The 18368-nt window shown below is 40.7% G+C and overlaps 1 protein-coding gene across 1 annotated transcript; it reads left to right on the top strand.

Annotated features, from left to right (window-relative positions):
• The first annotated feature begins 28 nt into the window (after nucleotides 1-28).
• Nucleotides 29-16829, top strand: LOC311203961 (betaine--homocysteine S-methyltransferase 1). The gene is made up of 8 exons (XM_084278769.1): nucleotides 29-241; nucleotides 6324-6456; nucleotides 8542-8660; nucleotides 10531-10722; nucleotides 11290-11437; nucleotides 12292-12474; nucleotides 15204-15432; nucleotides 15924-16829. The coding sequence occupies exons 1-8, from the start codon at nucleotides 203-205 to the stop codon at nucleotides 16096-16098; spliced, it is 1218 nt and encodes a 405-aa protein (XP_084134895.1). The 5' UTR covers nucleotides 29-202; the 3' UTR covers nucleotides 16099-16829.
• The last annotated feature ends 1539 nt before the right edge of the window (nucleotides 16830-18368 follow it).

Genomic DNA, 18368 nt, shown 5'->3' on the forward strand with positions numbered 1-18368 from the left:
CGCGGGGCAGCCACGCGCCGTGCCAGGGTGCCCCGCGGGGTCAGGGGCCAGGCTGTCCGGGGGTGTCTCCCGCAGCGCTGCCCACCGCGGCCCGCCTCCTCCCAGGGCTATAAAAGCGCGGGCTGAGGCGGCGGGGCACGCTGCGCTTCGTTCCGAAGTGAGGGGTCGGGGCTCGGGCAACCGGCGTCACCAGGCGAGGACGATGCTGCCGATCGGGAAGACCACGAAACAAGGCAAAAGGGTAATGTTCCCCCCCGCGCCCCTGCTCTCCCCGTGAGCCCGCCCCGCTGCACTGCCCGGCGTGGGGGCAGCGGCGGGCGCTCCGCTAGGCGCTCCACTTGCGCTCCCCTCCGCCGCCTGCTGCCGTGCAGGGGCTGCCCCGGCGGGACCGGGCGGCAGGGCAGAGGCAGCTCCGCGCCGGTGCCATGGGGGGCGCCGGGAGCCTCTCGGCGGCACGGGGCAGAGCTCGGCCGCCTTTCCTGCCTCCTCGGTGTCCGGCCCGGGGACCCTCCCGGGGAGCTGCTGCTGACCTGGCACAGCCCGCGGACCGCGCTGCTTAGCCGCCCGGTAAGGTACTCGGTATCTGCAGGTAAGGTCACGCTGTGGGAAGTTAACGCCACAGCAGTAACTGTGCCGGTGCAGCACTCAGCCATTAAAGAGGTTTGTTCACTGCTAAGAGACACATAGATCAGATTGAATTTAATGCTGTAGCAGCTCATGGAATGTTGATTTCTTGGCACACACAGACTGGAGCCACCGAAGTCCAAAACCATTTTGCTTTTGATACTCAAACTAGGCAGTGGGTGCAATACGTTAAAATTGTAAATATGATAGGCATAAACTGTCACTGGGTGGGATTTCTGCCTCCAGCATTGTGCCCACTCTATGTTAAAGCCCCAAATTACGCTTACTTGTTCACTGTGAGGGTGACGGACTGCTGGCCTGGGCTCTCCAGAGAGGTTGTGGAGGCTTCTCTGGAGACATTCAAAACCCGCTTGGACGCGTTCCTGTGTGACCTAATCTAGGAGATCCTGCTCTGGCAGGGGGGTTGGACTCGATGATCTTTCGAGGTCCCATCCAACTCCTAACGTTCTGTGATTCCCATGATTTATATGACTGAATACCAACGGTGTTTGTAATATGAGTATAATCTCCAATATATACGTGGCCTTTTCACTCTCATTTAGCTAAAGAAAAAAGCAGGTATAAAAAGTTACCCAGGCATCAGCTGTTTTGGTCATTAAGGCAAACATGAACAATGTAGAAATCTGGCTCTGACATAATACCAGTACTGCTACCCTGCACTGCTGCTTGGTGGAATCACTTACTCTGTCTTCCATTCAGAAGAACACCATTATCATTAATAGGACACTTGTTATTCTGAGCTGCTTTTACTTGTTTGTGTAGCACATAAACCTAGAGTAGAAGAACAGAAAAGTATGGGAAGAACTCTAGGTCTTTCAAGTAGATATGTTATTAAGGATGAAGGTGGGGAGGTATTTTTTCTGCTAATTTTTTTATGGGCATGTAGTCATAATACCTAAGAAAGCTTGCAGAAGGCAATTGCCCCAAGGTCCCTCTACAGGCAGAGGACAGAGAGAAGCTTCTCCTGAGGGCTTGCTCAAGATTTTAATAGTTGTTTTATCTCTCTAATGATGGAAAGGTAGGATACAGGTAGAACAAGTAGACTTTTCACTTACATGGTCCAGCTACATTTTTATCTGGTTTGGGCATGAGTACACAGTTGTAGTTCTCCAGAGCAGAACAAAACAATGTTGATGCTGAACTTAAACTAGCTATATACTGTTTAAACCAATAGTACTTCACCCAGCATAAAGTAAAAATAGTGTGCAGAGCCTGTATCAGACAAGTAATAAAGTTTACAAAAATTACTTCCATTCTACATTTTAAGCCAATCTGAACTAACAAAGTAAGTTTGTATTGAGTACTTTGTGCTTTATAGTTTTGTCACCTGCTGTAAGATACCCCACTGCTAGGTTTAATATATCACAATATATTATGTATTAAGATTACATGGTCTATTAAATCATGGAATATGTTGCTTCCATGTGTCAAAAGTGAAGATTATTTTAAAGTACAGTTTAAAAAAAGCTAGAACTGTGAAGGAAAATTGCTGTTAAATCCTAGAACTGCCTTGTTAAATGTAAAAAAAAAGGTTATAGTGTATTTAAATGTGATATCCATATATCATGTCAACATACACTTATTACTTAATGTTCAGCTAACAAGTGATGACTGAGGCTCCTTGTACGTTAAAAGATTTTTTTTTTTCCTCTGCACTCCTATCCTCTGCATATTAAGCTTCTGAACCAGGGTCCATCTATAAAAGATTCCTTGGCAGGCAGAGGAAGAAGGGACTCAAACAGTGATCCCTTGTGTGCCTTTCTCAGGCCCCATTTGAGGCATTGTGTTACGACTGCAAATTAGTTAATTGCAAACACAACCTCTACAAAGCTTCCTGACATTTACACTCAGAACAGACTTGCCCTAGTAATCAGGCAATGCGTGGACTCATTGAAAACTATTAAATTTTGGAGATTGAGTACTGCAGATTGAGGTTTTGCTCTGGTCCAGCTAAAATAAAGATAAAAGCTTGCACACCATATTAATCAGGTTAGTATTTTGGAAAGTCCACACTGTGCAATAGAATGTAAAGCAGAGATTTGCAAGCCAGCACTCTGCAAGCCAAGCTCAAGTATCTGCACAGCAGCACCGTACTGAGAAGTCCTGTCACCTTCCTGCCATGTCAGTGCCTGATCCAAAAATGCCAAGCCTCTGCCATGGTTTAACTGCATCCAGTAATGGAGCACCATGCAGCCCTTGTTCAACGCCCATGCCCCTCCCCACCCCAGCCCTCTGCCCCCATGGGATAGGGAGGAGAATGGAAAAAAATTATAGGTTGAAATAAAAATGGTTTAATAGGATAACAAAGGAAGAGGAGAATAATAGTAGTAGTAACAATACTATTAATAACAACAATAAAATATTAATAAATTAATTATATATAGTGATATATGCACACTTATTAACCACAAGTGATGCACAAGTGTAATTGCTCACCTGCTGCAGTGAAAAAGATCCCAATGCCCAGGCTGTTTCTGAGCAGCCATCCCACCTCTCAGCTGGCTTCCCCCATTATATGTGAATCATATTGTTCCATGTCAGGAAATACACTTTTTCCAGCCTGGGCCAGCTGCCCTGGCTGTGCTCTCCCAGCTTCTTCTGCAGCTGGCAGGGTGTGGGAAGCTGAAAAGCGCTTGACTTAGTGTAGGCACTACAACTACCTAGCAACAACTAAACCATCAGTGTGTTATTGACATTATTCTCTTAGTAAATCCCAAACACAGCACTGTACCAGCTACTAGAAAGAAAATTATCTCAGATGAGATATCTCTGTATCCCTGACTCCAGAATCCCAGGGGTCAACCTCAAGTCTTCCACCATCAGTGCCTATTCGTGTTTCCAGTCCATTGCTGTCAATGAGTTTGCGTACACTAGCGGTGTGCTCTGTACAAGCTTCTGCTACATCATGTGCTTCAGACTTCATGTGGATCTGTGCATTTTCTGGATAGTAATGAACTACTTCCCACACAGCTGATTCCCTCAGGTACTGGATACCTCTTTCCATCATTGTCCACTTAACATAAAACATCATCTTTGATCAGATACCTTTCCTTGATGCCTGACAAGAGTCACCTCCAGAGACTTGAGGGCTTGTGCTTTTTTTCCATTTGCCTTGTAAATGCCCCCTTCCCTGGTTGGCATCCCTACCCTTTAATTCCAGGTTACTAGTTCCACTATCCCAGCATTGGAGCAGCCAGGTGACAAACAGCTTGCCTAATCAACAGCTGGAACCTTTTTGCATATTTTGTTCCTCACTCAGGGACAGGGATTGGGTGGTTATCTCCGGTTTTGCCTCTTAGTCCTGTTCTTGTGATGGCCCCGCTTCATCATCCTTTACTAAATGAGTTGACTTTCATGTCCATTTCTTCCTATCTATAAGAGCAACTCATACAGATATGGGTTGGTTTTCTGGTTCAGCTGCAAAGCTTATAGCTGGAGTTTGAGTAACCACAGTGTATGTTGCTGGGGTTTGAGTAGCTGCAGTGCCTACCACTGGGTTTTGAGAAGCCACAAGTGTTTCTCACAGGGGCTGGAGTAACCACAGTGCCTGTTGAAGGGATTGATTTCTGGGTGATGTTCTTAAGTAATTGTTTAACCTTAAACAAGACCTGAACCATATTAAGGAGAGATTGCAATAGAAATATGGTGGTCTGAGCATCCCAAGGATACAACACTCTCAGGAGCTATTTTAATTAGCCTGGAGGAGAAGGGAAAGGAAGGTGTGTGCCCCACATACAGGCTCTCCAAGGAGAAAAAAATACTAAGCATAATTTTTTATAGCTTCTACCAGGTGGCCCCCCAAGTATGGAGCTGAAGCCATCACTGTCAATCTGTGTGCCATCTGCCCCTGCTGAGTATGGATATTAGATTGGCCTGACGATCAATGATTTCATCACACGATGAGGCAGTGGTACACAGTACAGCAGAGCGATAACCTTAATCCAACACCCAGAGGTGATAAAGCACACATAAACACTGATAACCAGCATATACGCCAACCAACATATTACATAACGCAACTCTCAGAACAAGTAAACAGCATTGTGACCAGCGATCACTAAACTTAATATAATGAATGGTTATAACAATATTTTTAGCATGCTCTCAGCAGATCTGCTATGATGTCCTTCATTTCCTTTGACACCCATGTTGGGTGCCAAAAAAGGCCTGTTGTGGTTTAACCACAGCCAGTAACTGAGAACCATACAGCTGCTCACTCATCCTTTCCCCCCACCCCCCAGTGGAATGTAGAAGAATGGAAAATAGCTCATGGGTTGAGACGAGATAAAACCATTTTATTAGGATAACAAAGGATGAAGAATCTAATAATTTTATGTATACACAGATATATGAAACACAAGTGATGCATAAATGCAATTGCTCACCACCCATGGAAACCTCTTACCTCCAGGCCTGGGCTGTTTCTGAGCAGCAGTCCCACCTCTCAGCTCACTTCCCTGGTTATGTGGAGCATGTCGTTCTGTGTCAGGGAATATCCCTTTTTCCAGCCTGGGCCAGCTGTCCTGGCTGTGCTCTCCCAGCTTTTTCTGCAGCTGGCAGGGTGTGAGAAAAGCTCTTGACTTGGTGTAGGCACTACAGCTACCTAGCAACAACTAAAACATCAGTGTGTTATCAACATTATTCTCATAGTAAATTCAAACCCACACAGCTTTCCTTTTTTCCACTCCCTCGGATTTCATCTCACAAAATGCTGGTGTGCCATTAAGAAAATGTTTCCCTGTACCCACTACCTTTGTTAAAGTAAAGGGTCTGTATTCATCCTTATTAAATTACATAGAATTATGGTTGTAATCCAGCTGCATGAATTAGCTGTGTTTAGTGCAGTATCAAGATACTTTTTTGAAAATTTTAACAAGCCAATGAAGTAATGAAAAGAAAAAATATATACTGGGTGCAACCAATATATGTTGTTCTCATGCTTTTAAATGAAGAACAAATTACTACTTTCCTTGCATTAGCATGGAGTTTAAGGCAGAAACCATGTTAATCACAGGGTGCAGTAAGATTTATAATTTGGCATCTTAAAACATTTCAGAGCAGTGCAAAGCCAGCAGGATTTTCCTTAACTTTGTAAGTCTAGATAGGTAAATCCAGGCCAGTAAAAAGTCTGTCAGAAAATGGAGGCCAACATTTTGAGATGTTTCTTATGTGGTAGGAAAATGTCACGTGCTTACTTTTCTATGATGCTTGCTGTGACATTTTGTGTCACAAGCTACTTGTGCTCTGTGCAGATGGCATTGTAGCTAAAGAGCAAAGGAGCTAATAAAGAGGCCAGTGACACTCATGTTTCATTTTAAGAAGCTTCTCATGTATTTCACAGGATAATTTAAGATCATGTTTTATTTTCATAAGAATGGAATTGGACCATTGACTTCTAGTTCTGGGGGCTATGTATCTGGAATAAAATAAAACTGATTAATGAAAAAGTTCATGTAATATTTATGCATGTATTAAGACCTTATGTTAGAAACAGAAGATCTACATTTCTTTAAAGAGAAATTAAATAAGGAAATTGAGTACTTTTTATTATTATGGTGAAGATGTTTCTGGTAGCCCACAAACATTACTTTGCAAATAAAGGTAATGGCAAGAAAGACAGAGGAAACCCACAAAACTGAAGAACTGTAATGGTTAACTTTTCCTCCTGCTTTTTTCAGGGTATTCTAGAGCGCTTAGATGCTGGAGAAATTGTGATTGGAGATGGAGGATTTGTCTTTGCTCTTGAAAAGAGGGGATATGTCAAAGCCGGTCCTTGGACTCCTGAAGCAACAGTAGAACACCCAGAAGCAGGTCAGTTTAACTAGGAAATGGTAATCCTGTAATGAATGTGAACATGGTTGGCTGAATAATAAATATATAAGAACTCACAGTAGACTTTTAAATAGAATTGTCCCTTGACACTGTAGAGTTACCATTAAGAATAACCTAAGAAGGTGTAGACCAAATGTTCATGTTACCCCTTTTACTTACTCTTAACACTGGCCAAAGGCAATTGCCTGAGTAAGAATATGAATAGGGGAAACATACAGTGATATATGTCTCCAGAATGCTCTCCAAGTCTTGAATAATTTGTAGCCCAGATATTTTTTGACTTCGATTATTTTTGCTTTGAATAACATTCAGTGATTTCTCTCATTAATTTGTCCAGTCTGTCCTGGAGCTAATATAAAGCTTATAATTTAAAACATCTTGTGAAAAATAATTCTGCAGTTAACCTTGTTTTGTTGTGCTTTAGCCATTGTAAAACTTCTTAATTATTATGAATTAATACAGTTTGTTTATGAATTCTTTCAGAAAAATGGCAGCTTTTAGTAAACAGTGGAATGGGAGTATTTTATGTATGGGGAATGATAAATGTCGTAAGAACCTAAGCTTTGCAATAAACATTTGATGGAATAAATATCAAAGTGTGGGGAAGCAAAATGAGCAATTATTCTGTGCCCTGCAGCATAAAGATTATAATGTTTAGTGTAAATGCTGCAAAAGCAGGTGCTACTATCTATTTATGTATGCTTCATTACAAGAAAGCATTTACCCAATTAGTATGATGTGCAGTTAATCCCAGAACCCAATTCATCTTATCCTGTGGAAAAAGGATTGTTCTGAGTGTTCTCCCTTCCAAATAAGTATTTTTCCTCTATAAAGGGGGAGGAAGGAAGAGGATAGAAAGAAGGAACAGGATCTTGGCCGCTTCTATTCCATTGCTTTATACACTTTACCCGCATTTTTTCCCTAATCCTCCTCAGTCTTCAAGGGTCACTGTGTAATATGTCTAACTTAGAATCACAGATAGCCTTAGATAATGCAGAGCTTCAACAAAGGTCTAAAGGGTGATGGTATAATTTGCTGACTCTCATCTCCCTAGAAGACATCCCATCACCTCTCTGTTTCTCTCCACCTCTACCTTTGCCTGCCCCTGCACAGTACATCTTACAAATCATAGCACTTGTTCAGCACTTTTTATTTCCCCTTAGCTTACTTATTTTGCACCTCAAAGACCCTTGACCCTCCACATTGTAGTCCTTCCAGGGAAGTGCAGGTCTCAGTTGACCGGGAATGCAAGACATTGCTTTACATAGATGCAGCTGCAGATGGCTTAAATTGGCTAAAATGGCACACAGATTTGCTCCAAGTAAATGATCGGTTATCACAGGTTAGAATCTATCCTTCTAAGATTTGCTGAAACATCTTTTTATGTCTGTAACTTAGTTACAGAATTTTTATAAGCCCTTAATAGGCTATTAGAAGCACACCCTTCACCGGAAACGTGTTCCTTTCTTTCAGTGCAGCGCGCAGCCTCCCCCCGTTACTGCTTCTTGCTCTTGCATGCTCAAGGGTCATGTTACTGTGAAAGCAGGTGTGAGGAGCAGAAGGAGCAACTGGCTGCGCCAGCTGCTGTAAAGCCCAAATAACTACCAGGCCTTCTTGTCTTTCTAAGGAAGAAGGGAAAATGAGGGAGGTTCTGAGAATGCAGCAAGGAATGGAGAAAAAAACCCACACACGCGCACAAAAAATACCCAAAAACAGGGAGTTCAAGGCTGCCAGCTCCATTACAAAATGAGAGAAGTTTTGCCAGACTGACAAATTTAGAAATGAGATCTCATTATTTCTTCTGAGCCAGGTCAGGTATTGCTCTGTAGTAAGCAACATGCATAGATAGGTATGTACTCCCCATTTCTGTTAGCTTAAGTCTGCGTCTTTTGTGAAAGGTCCAACTTACGGAGGATTGAAAAGAAAACTCTGTGTCATATGTCTGACTCCTTAAGTGCATCAGATTGTTGTTGATTATTTAGCCTGATATGTAGCTGTTATCCACATTTCTTAAATGGTGAACGGTACAAAGCATCTTTCTTTGTCTCTTTTAATTCTTTGCAGTTCGTCAGCTTCACCGGGAATTCCTCAGAGCTGGATCCAATGTTCTGCAGACATTCACTTTTTATGCCAGCGAGGACAAACTAGAGAACAGGGGCAATTATGTAGCTGAGAAATTAAGTGTGAGTAAACCTCTGTTTTGATGAAGATATGAAACAAATGGATTCATTTCAAAAGGTTTAGTACTGAGATCATCAAGTACTTTCACACTTTGTGATATGAGTTCTGGTTGTATTTGAGGAACAAAGAGTGAGATGATGCAATTTCAGAGTTTGGAATAGCAGGAAAGGTAAGGTTAAAGGACAAAAAAAATAACAAAATGGGGCAAAGATGAAGAGAGAAAAGAGGATGCCCACATAATCTTTTTCCCATCTGAGGAGTTTAGTTTACTGGAGTATCGGGAGGATTAAATGCACAGAGAGCAAAATCAGCTGAAAAAACCCCTTTAATATCCAGAGAAACTTATTGGCTGCAAAAATACTGAAGAATCCTATAGAATATTGAGTGGCTAATGAGAAAGTTTTTTTAGAACCATGTCTCCAGTAAAGTAAGAATAAAAAATCTGAAGTATAGACTGTGATCAATATTCCATCCCTTGCATAAGGGTAATTTGTTATAGCAACAGAAGTACCATGTTGGCATTTTTTTACATAAAGCAGTTGTAGGGTGTTGTGTGTGTTCACTAGACGAAGGCCCCAGCTCTGCTGGGACTTCTGGCACAAACATTTCTGGATATTTATTTCCTTTGAGACTAGAAGATTTGCCACTGAATGTTTTCTCTGATACCTTCCCCTTTAATCCTATTGTAAATTTCAACCTCTGCAAAATAAAGTCTCCAGGGAGCAGGGCAGAAGAAACGTCTTTGTATTGGTGAAGATATCCCAAGTCAGAAATTAGAACAATCTGGACACTAGGGAAATTAAAAACTCATGCCAAAATGTCACAACCAAACTTATCTGAAATGTTGTGCCTCTACATTTAATAGATGCAACATGGAAATGTCTGAAGGGATTGTCCCAGAAACACAGTTTCTCTGCAACAAGCCATGCTGCAACTCTTGCTTCCGTGCAAAACTATAAGAAGGGCTGGGAGAGCACATGGTCTTGGGAATGCATTGCAGCAAAGCTTTCAAGATTGATTTGCTGCCAGTTCTAGGAGCAGGATCCCACAGGCTTTCACTGGTTTGTGGCTCCACCTCCTGGAGTTACCAAACATGTACCTGAGCACAAGCGCAAATGGAAAACGAACTGTCAGCAACAGCCTTAAAAATCACCTGGGTCTTTTGAGTCAGCCACAGAAAACTTCAGCTAAAAGAAACCTATGTAGATTCAGTACTCCATGGGTTGCAGAGAAATGTGCTCTAATCAGTACTTGCTATCTACCCCAAATATTGATTCTTTTCCCCAGATCTTTTTTCCCAGCTTAACTTCTTTTTTACAAGCTGTTCTAGTCATCTTGATTTTGGAATAGAGGGAATATCTCTTTCAGTCTAGGTGATTAATTAATACAGTCATAAGTTTCACTTTACTATTCTTAAATTGGTAACTTTAACATTAGGTAATTAATAACACATTTTTAAATGCTTTCAATAAGTATTAATATCTTACATTTTGAAAATTATCAAATACATTCAAAAATTTTACAAATCAACAGAAATTACAACATACTGTGGTTTCCACTGACCAAATGGATGTACTGAAGTATAACCAACTCATTTGCTTTTAATAGACTGTTAAAGACATATTAAAGGGAATAATGTTTTTGTAGTATTTGATAATAAGATATCTTAGATGTGGCAAGAATTTTTTTTCATAAAGGTTTTGTTGTATTTTTAAAACATGTTGATCTTTCTAACCAATATTATTTAAAAAAAAAAACACATAAAAAAAAGAAGAAAACAACCAACCCATTATGGCTTTTTACCTTTTCATGCTCTGAAATGACATGCATATCTCTGACCAGGTAAAACTGACATAATCTATATTCATACAGTGCCAGAAAGTGAATGAAGCTGCTTGTGACATTGCAAGAGAAGTGGCTAATGAAGGTGATGCTTTAGTGGCTGGAGGAGTCAGTCAAACACCATCATACTTAAGCTGCAAGGATAAAGCAGAGGTTAAAGCAGTCTTTCGAAAGCAACTGGATGTCTTCATGAAGAAGAATGTGGACTTCCTAATTGCAGAGGTAAATTTGTAAAATCTGAAAGGAAGTACATGCATTCAGCAGGCACTTGTCTGCTTTAGAGACCACAAGTATATATTGCTTCCTCCTTTAAAATTCTCTGTTACACTTCTGCTCCAGTAATATCAGATATTTTTCTAGATGCACAGCAGCATCTGGAGGCATCCTGGAACAGGCCCTTGAAACCTAAATTTCTACCTCAGTCAAGTCAAATTTTGTACTGGTACAAAGAAGATAGATTAATGTGATCCTGACTAGTTCCTGTTTCCTCCCATACACCATAAATGATCAATCTAAGTTGATTTTTTAGATAAAAATAATTCTTCTGGGATAAATCCCTAACTTCCTGTATGGGCATTTTTATTCCCAATCAAGAGTATAACTTCTTACTTAGTTTTACTCATTAACTTTTAAAAAATCCTCTTTCAGCTGGGTGGCCAGTGAACGAAATTGATTCTGTGTAAATCAGAAGAGAATCAAGTCACTGTATTGCTGGTGAATTTGGGGTCTGGATTGTGTTTACACTTCTTCTCCAAGAAACAGAAATAGTCAGGTTTTAATTTCTTTCAGTATTTTGAACATGTTGAAGAGGCTGTCTGGGCAGTTGAAGTTCTAAAAGAATCTGGAAAGCCAGTTGCAGCTACGATGTGCATTGGTCCAGAAGGAGACATGCATGGTGTGACCCCTGGACAATGTGCTGTCCAACTGGTAAAGGCTGGTAAGAATCTGTTTTAATACCCCCTTTGAAAGTTTGGAACAAAGTCCTTCAATACCAAGATAAATGAGTGTTCATCTCAAGTAGGGAGCTTTCCAATTATATCTGAAGAGGTTTTGAGACTGTAGAGAAGTTTTTCACGTGTACTTTACTAGAGAATTCTAGTATATGAAAATGGAGCTATGAAATTCTTCTTAACCAGAACAGCTACATGCAGGTGACGCTGAATAGAGCAAAATCCTAGACCTGCTCTAATTTGGTTACAGAGCTAACCCCAAATTCTGGGGTCACAATTATGAGACAAAGCCACTTTTGGTTCTCTGCTTGTGCTTTTAGAAATGCCTGAAGCACCATTCAAATCCAGGATGAGAGAAAAAGAGGATGAGAAAAAATAATCTTTTTTTCTATTGAAGGCTGTGCTTTTGCAGGACAAGGGGAAGGGCAGAAGGAATTAATCAAGGGTGTGATGAATGATGGTGGAGGTGTTTATTATATCTGTTCTCAACTAGGCTTTTCCTTTGGAGTTACAGTTTAAATCCAAAGGCAGAACTTGTGCTATGAAAACAGCTAGCAGGTTCCTATGTGGCCGTGCAAACCCAGTCTTCACTGATTAAGCACTAATAAGAAACAAACTATATGAGAGTGGGAGATGTGACTCCTCATCAGGAAGAGGAGTGTGATGGGGACATAAATGGAACAATCAGCCTCAGGAGAGCTGAGTCTGGCTCTGACCCAACTGTTGTTTTCATAATGCTGGTGTGAAAGTGAACAACTCCGCTCCGGGAGAGTTGTGTCTAACAACTTTAACCTGCCACTTCCAGAGGAGATGTGACTTGGAGTTATGTTCCTTCTCCTAGGTGCTTCTATTGTTGGAGTCAACTGCCATTTTGATCCAGATACCTGCCTGGAAACCGTGAGACTGATGAAAGAAGGCTTGCAGGCTGCTAAACTGAAAGCCCACCTGATGTCCCAGCCACTTGCTTTCCATACACCTGATTGTGGAAAGCAGGGTTTTATTGATCTTCCAGAGTTTCCTTTTGGTAAGACAAGCATGCTAATTTTTTTCATTCTTTCTTTTTTTTTTTTTTAACTTGTCAGTTGTTCTTTTTCCCCACAGCTTTTAGTACAGCTGAAGATGCTGCAAGGTGTCCTTCTATAAATAGGATCAGTCCCAATTATCCTATCTGGCATTTTGCATAGAAGGATTGCAGTGTAATACGGGATTAAAGGTCATCCCCGTAGTGAGAGTATTTCAGTAGTATTGCAGCATGTGACTGAAAGTGAAATTGTGATGAAAACAGTTAAAAGTGCCACAACCTAAACTCTGTTTAAAAACATAGTTCTTTCTTGTGCTAAAAAGCCTTGTTCAGGACAGCTGTAAGCAGTCGAAAGAAATGAACAAGAGCAAATACACTAATAAAAATTCCAAGGCTTACATGCTTTTGCATTAGAGCTCCCCAGCAGTCTGGGTTGTGACATCTGACCCACAAGCCTTAAAATGTTTATCTACATAGGGATTTAATGTACTATACGTATGCAGAACTGGGAATAGGCACATTACTTTGCACTTGCAATGGTTCAGTATTGCAAGTGTAACTGCTATAAGTGAGATTAGAGACAAATCAGAAGATAGAATATGTCCTTTGATGTTACTAACAAATGGATGAGCAGTTTGGAGGTGGATTATACAATGACTGAAAGATTTAGCCACTTTATGTGTATATAAGGCTTGTATAGAGCTTGTTTCTTGCTGGGATGTAGAAGATGACACGTAGAAGATTACATTGCCTTAAAACAAGATGGCAAAATCAGCCTAAACATTTACAAATTGATAGAAAAAATCTTTCATTTTCAGGTAACATATACTTCTCAAGATCAGGCTGTAAAATAAGGTATTAAACGATTCATAACTTGAATTTGTAGCAAAAAATTTGAGAGATGCGATTTTAAGGAACATTTTTTTTTCAATTCCTCTGCATAAACGAAGGAAAGAGAATAAAGCATGAGCTGGAGGCATTCATTAAATGATAATAACATGTCTCAAGTTCTGAAAATATTCTGCGGTGTCTAAAATGGTTAGGAACTCATTTATTCTATTCATTCCTTCATATAAATCCTCTGATTGCAAGCAAAAAAAAGATGAACAGATGCAGTAAGTAATCAAGTGCATTGAAGGATTCACTCTTTGGTTTGTTATGGTTCTTGGCTTGTTATGTTTTAAGCAATCTGTGTGAGATCTCAGCTTTCAGAAATTTCATGGAGCAATTGGAGAAGGCTCACTTTGTGCATGTTTTCAATATCCAGAAGGAGCCACTGTTCATTTGACAGCAGATAAACTGGTAAATCATTGTTAAACTGACCTAGTTAACTCTGTTTTCTGTGGAAGGCAATATGCAGGAAGAGGTGTACAGATATCTGAAGTGTACATAACCTCTGTACAGGCCAACAGGATCTCAGTTTCTAGAAAATTGTTGGCTATGTTGTATTGGCAGACTGCAGCATCTAGCAGTATTTATTTATCTGTAGAACTTTTTTCCCAGTTTTCTGTGTTTCCCGTTCTGTGGTACTGCAATGGCTCTGAAATATCACCAGTTAAGTAAAGACAATGTTTTAGAAAATAAATGTTGTGGTCATTATAATTGGTGTTCCCAATTATCTCAAGAGTAGATATATCAAGGAGCTAAATCTAGGAGCAGGTTACAATCTTATCACCAAACATTGATGACAATTTTAATCTCTTTACTATAAAAGTTATCATAAACTGTAAAGCTATTGATAATTAATTATGAATAAATACAAGAAAAGGAATGTATTGACATGAATGGAAAGTAGAATGTTAGTCTTGGGAAGGGGAAAACACCACAAAACATGATCTGTGTGGCAACTTCTTTCCATAGAACACTGCTTGTTTTCAGTCACTGTATTTCACCACATGTGTGGCCAGTTCCTGTGGTGGGGTCTAGCCTTGCTTCTTCAGAGAGGTTAGGTTGCTGTTGCCCTTATGCTACTGATGCACAAGGAGTAATTTGTACACTCACAGAACAGTTTGGGTTGGAAAGGATCTTAAAAGACCATCTCGTTCCAACCCCCCTGTCATGGACAGGGACACCTTCCTACATCACATTGCCCAAAGCCCCATCCCACCTGGCCTTGAACACTGCCAGGGAAGGGGCAGCCACAGATGCTCTAGGCAGCCTGTGCCAGGGCCTCACCACCCTCACAGGGAAGAATTTCTCCAAATGTCTAATCTAAATCTACCCTCTTTCATTTTAAGCCCATTACCCCTTGCCCTATCACTACACTTCCTGATAATCTTTCCTGTAGGCTCCTTTAGCTACTGGAAGGCTGCTGTCAGGTCTCCCTGGAGCCTTCCCTTCTCCAGGCTGAACAAGCCCATCTCTCTCAGGCTCTCCAGCCCTCTGAATATCCTCAACTTTCTGGAAATGCAAGCGTAACACTAAAACTCCTCCAATACTCCAGCTAAGAACTCTGGCAGAATGACAAGCATATGACTTCGGGCTTGATCAGTCTCAGAAGATACTAGGTGCTGTTTTGCAAGGCCAAAAAAGCTTACAAGAATAGCTCAGGATAGCATAGCAAAATCCAAAAGCTAGACTTCTGAAAGTTTGCATCGCTAATCCTAGCTCTGACAGTGCAAACATGTACATCTACAACCAGTTCTGCAAACAATATGCAACAACATGATTTCTTACCAAAACTGTGCTGCAAGGGAACATGGTGGAAACTTAAGATACAAATGTCTTTGCAGGTCTGGAGCCAAGAATTGTAACCAGATGGGATGTTCAGAAATACGCAAGAAAGGCCTATGACTTAGGAATTCGATACATTGGAGGTTGCTGTGGATTTGAGCCATATCACATCCGAGCAATAGCTGAGGAGCTGGCTCCTCACAGAGGATTTTTGCCAGAAGGTTCTGAGAAACATGGTAGCTGGGGCGAGAGCCTGAGCATGCATACCAAACCCTGGGTTAGAGCAAGGTACGTATATCCAAACTGGAAAGCACACCAACACACTCCTTGAAAAGGATTATACTGGTCCATGCAGCAGGCTTGCTTAACTGATACTGATAGCTAAGTATCACTAAACATTCTCCGTGTTAATAGATTTTAAGAATTAAATCTGATCTGGGAGCAGGGAAAGGGGTGAAGAGGCAGTAGGAAAGCTTCAGAAATTCTTATCCCTCTTGAAGATTTGCTCTGAATTAATGTGAAAGTAATTCATGAAACTTAAGATCAAAACTGACAGACTGCTCCTAATGGTGAGTGGCTTACAGTGTTCCTGTCAAGGCCAGAAACATACTTGTTAAGCATGTGGCATTCCATTGCATGGCTTCATTGGTACTCCAATGACTAGAAAGAGACATCTGTGCAAGTTAGATGACCCTTTGCAATGGTGATTTAAGTCACGTGTCCTTTAGTGTTTTGAGGTGCCAGATCCTCCCCCCTAAACTTCCTTTTCTTTTCTTTAGGGCAAGAAAGGAATACTGGGAGAATCTGAAGCCTGCTTCGGGCAGGCCCTATTGTCCTTCAATGTCAAAGCCAGATGGCTGGGGAGTGACCAAAGGAGCCAGGGAGCTGATGCAACAGAAAGAAGCAACAACTGAACAACAGCTGAAGGAGCTCTTCCAGAAGCAGAAGTTCTAACCCACTGCAGTTATATAAATGTTAGAGTGATTTATCTACAGACCATCTCATGCTTCATGAGAAAATCTGTGAAGATGAGTACCCTGTTGATTTATCAGTTAACATGTAATGCAAGAGACAAAATGCAGAAAGAAAGAATATGATTATGGATAAAATATGTCAAACTTTGATAATAAAATCTTTTTATGGACAAACTAATTTAGAGAATACACAGTCAGAAGGAGGTTTCGATTCTTATACTAACAGAGCTCCTGTTAGCTAGGTGCTGTTAATTAGGTAGTCAGAGAAATACATGAAAAGTACTAATTGGCTCACCTCACCTGTGAAAAGACAAAAAGTCATCCCTAAATATGTTATCAATGGACTTCCACTCCTGAGTCCATTTCAGTTTGGGATTATGTAGGAGCTTCCTTGGGTCTCAGGACTCATTGAGGATACACAGCTGCCAGTGCTTCAGAGACACATTTATCTATAGTCACTTTCTTGACTTCAGGAGAATAAAAGTAAACTGCAAAATAAATCTTACAGACACGAAGACTGAGTTCTGGCAAGAATTTCTTTTATGCAGGAAGAAGGTTCAGAGAACTTTTAGGAAAGAAAAACGATGGGTAAATGACTACTGGTTTTGTCTTAAGGTACCATGTACACAAGATTTACTCCTCTGGGGATTAAAAGGCTTAAGAAATTATTTCAAAATTTTCAAAAAATCAAATAAAAGTAATGTGATGGAATAGCACTGTGTTATCTTCACTCCTGAAATTTTAAGACCTCAAACAGAGTAACATGCCTTCAACAACTAATTTTCAAATGATCCAGCTGATTTCTGAGTATTTCACTGGAAACGCCTGGTTATCTCAAATTACCACTTAAAAACTGAAGATTCCTTAAAAATTTAACTCCTCTTTATAAAAGCAGTAGAGTGTTCTATGATTGTTTTTTAAGCTGGTTGATTCCCTCTAGAGCCTTAGCTGAAGACATAAAAAACCCTACTAGGAAGTAGATCAATCCACTTCAGAAAACACGTGGACATTTGTACGCTGAATTTGTTGAGAAAGGTTTTCTTAGGAAGGGTATCACTACACTTGGAACCCATAAATGACACAGTCCCACAGTTTATTTTTGTGAAATACCACAGAATTTAGCTTTCTCTCTAGGATTTCATTCCCACCCGTTCTACATTAAAGTCACTACCTTTATGAAAATACCATTCTCAAAGTGACTGTTTGAAAGCTTTTCTTGGACTACTTTTTATAAAGCAGCTTACTTCGTTATTTCTATCCATGCTGATATTCTGCAGTTCAGGAAGCATGTGAATATGCAACACTGTAGCAGGAAACTTCAGGTATCCTTTTCAGACTTACTGGCACACAGATTTTAGAGAAAGCCATCTGCCTCCACCAAACTTACAACAGATTGAAATAGTTACTACTTGGAAATTTTGCCTGAAAGCCAGAAGCACACACATCAAGAAAGTGGGTAGGGTATTTTAAAATGTAGATTATTTGGAAGATGTCCATATAAGTATATATGCACTACATGAAACTCCCTTCTCTCCTAACCCATTCTAAACATTTCCCCTGCAGAAAAGTGGAATAATGCAAAACGGCTGTATCTTTGATCACCACCAAAATGCACATAGCATTAAAAATGTATGAATGATAAAGTGGCTTTGATAAAGCAATGTTTTGAACAGTCATTACCATTTAGGGACCTGCTGTGGCAAAGGATGTGGTCTGACCTTCATACTCTATGGTATATTATATTATACTACATTATACTCTATCAGCTGGACTGATTATTTTTTTAAACTGTTCAAATGTGTAAAAATCTGTATTGAAGTGAATGAGTTTACAGCACAGCATACTGGAGAACCATGGTACTTAGCAAGATGATCCAGTACGATTCTAAACATTTAATTGTAGATACACAGCCTTGAGAAGACTAAGGGGGGACCTAGTTAAAGTCTATAATTATCTGAAGCAGGGGATGCAGGGGAAATCAGCCAGCCCCTTTTCAGTGGTCTGTGGAGAGAGGACTAGGGGCAATGGCTGTAAGTTGGAGCACAGGAAGTTCTGCACCAACATGCGGAAGAACTTTTTCCCAGTGAGGGTGACAGAGCCCTGGGACAGGCTGCCCAGGGAGGTGGTGGAGTCTCCATCTCTGGAGAGAATCAAGACCCATCTGGATGCCCATCTGTGCTATATGAGCTAGGGAACTGCTTTGGCAGGGGGTTTGGACCCGATGATCTCTCGAGGTCCCTTCCAACCCCG

Source organism: Gallinula chloropus (genome assembly GCF_964237585.1).
Source record: "Gallinula chloropus genome assembly, chromosome: Z".
NCBI lineage: Eukaryota > Metazoa > Chordata > Aves > Gruiformes > Rallidae > Gallinula > Gallinula chloropus.

What these genes read in the sequence shown, in the direction of transcription:
- LOC311203961 (XM_084278769.1), top strand. Translation starts at nt 203, where the DNA reads ATGCTGCCGATCGGGAAGACCACGAAACAAGGCAAAAGG. An exon ending in ATGTAGCTGAGAAATTAAGT is followed by an intron (nt 8,661 to 10,530) that starts GTGAGTAAACCT and finishes ATATTCATACAG; the next exon opens with TGCCAGAAAGTGAATGAAGC. An exon ending in TCTTCCAGAGTTTCCTTTTG is followed by an intron (nt 12,475 to 15,203) that starts GTAAGACAAGCA and finishes ATGTCTTTGCAG; the next exon opens with GTCTGGAGCCAAGAATTGTA.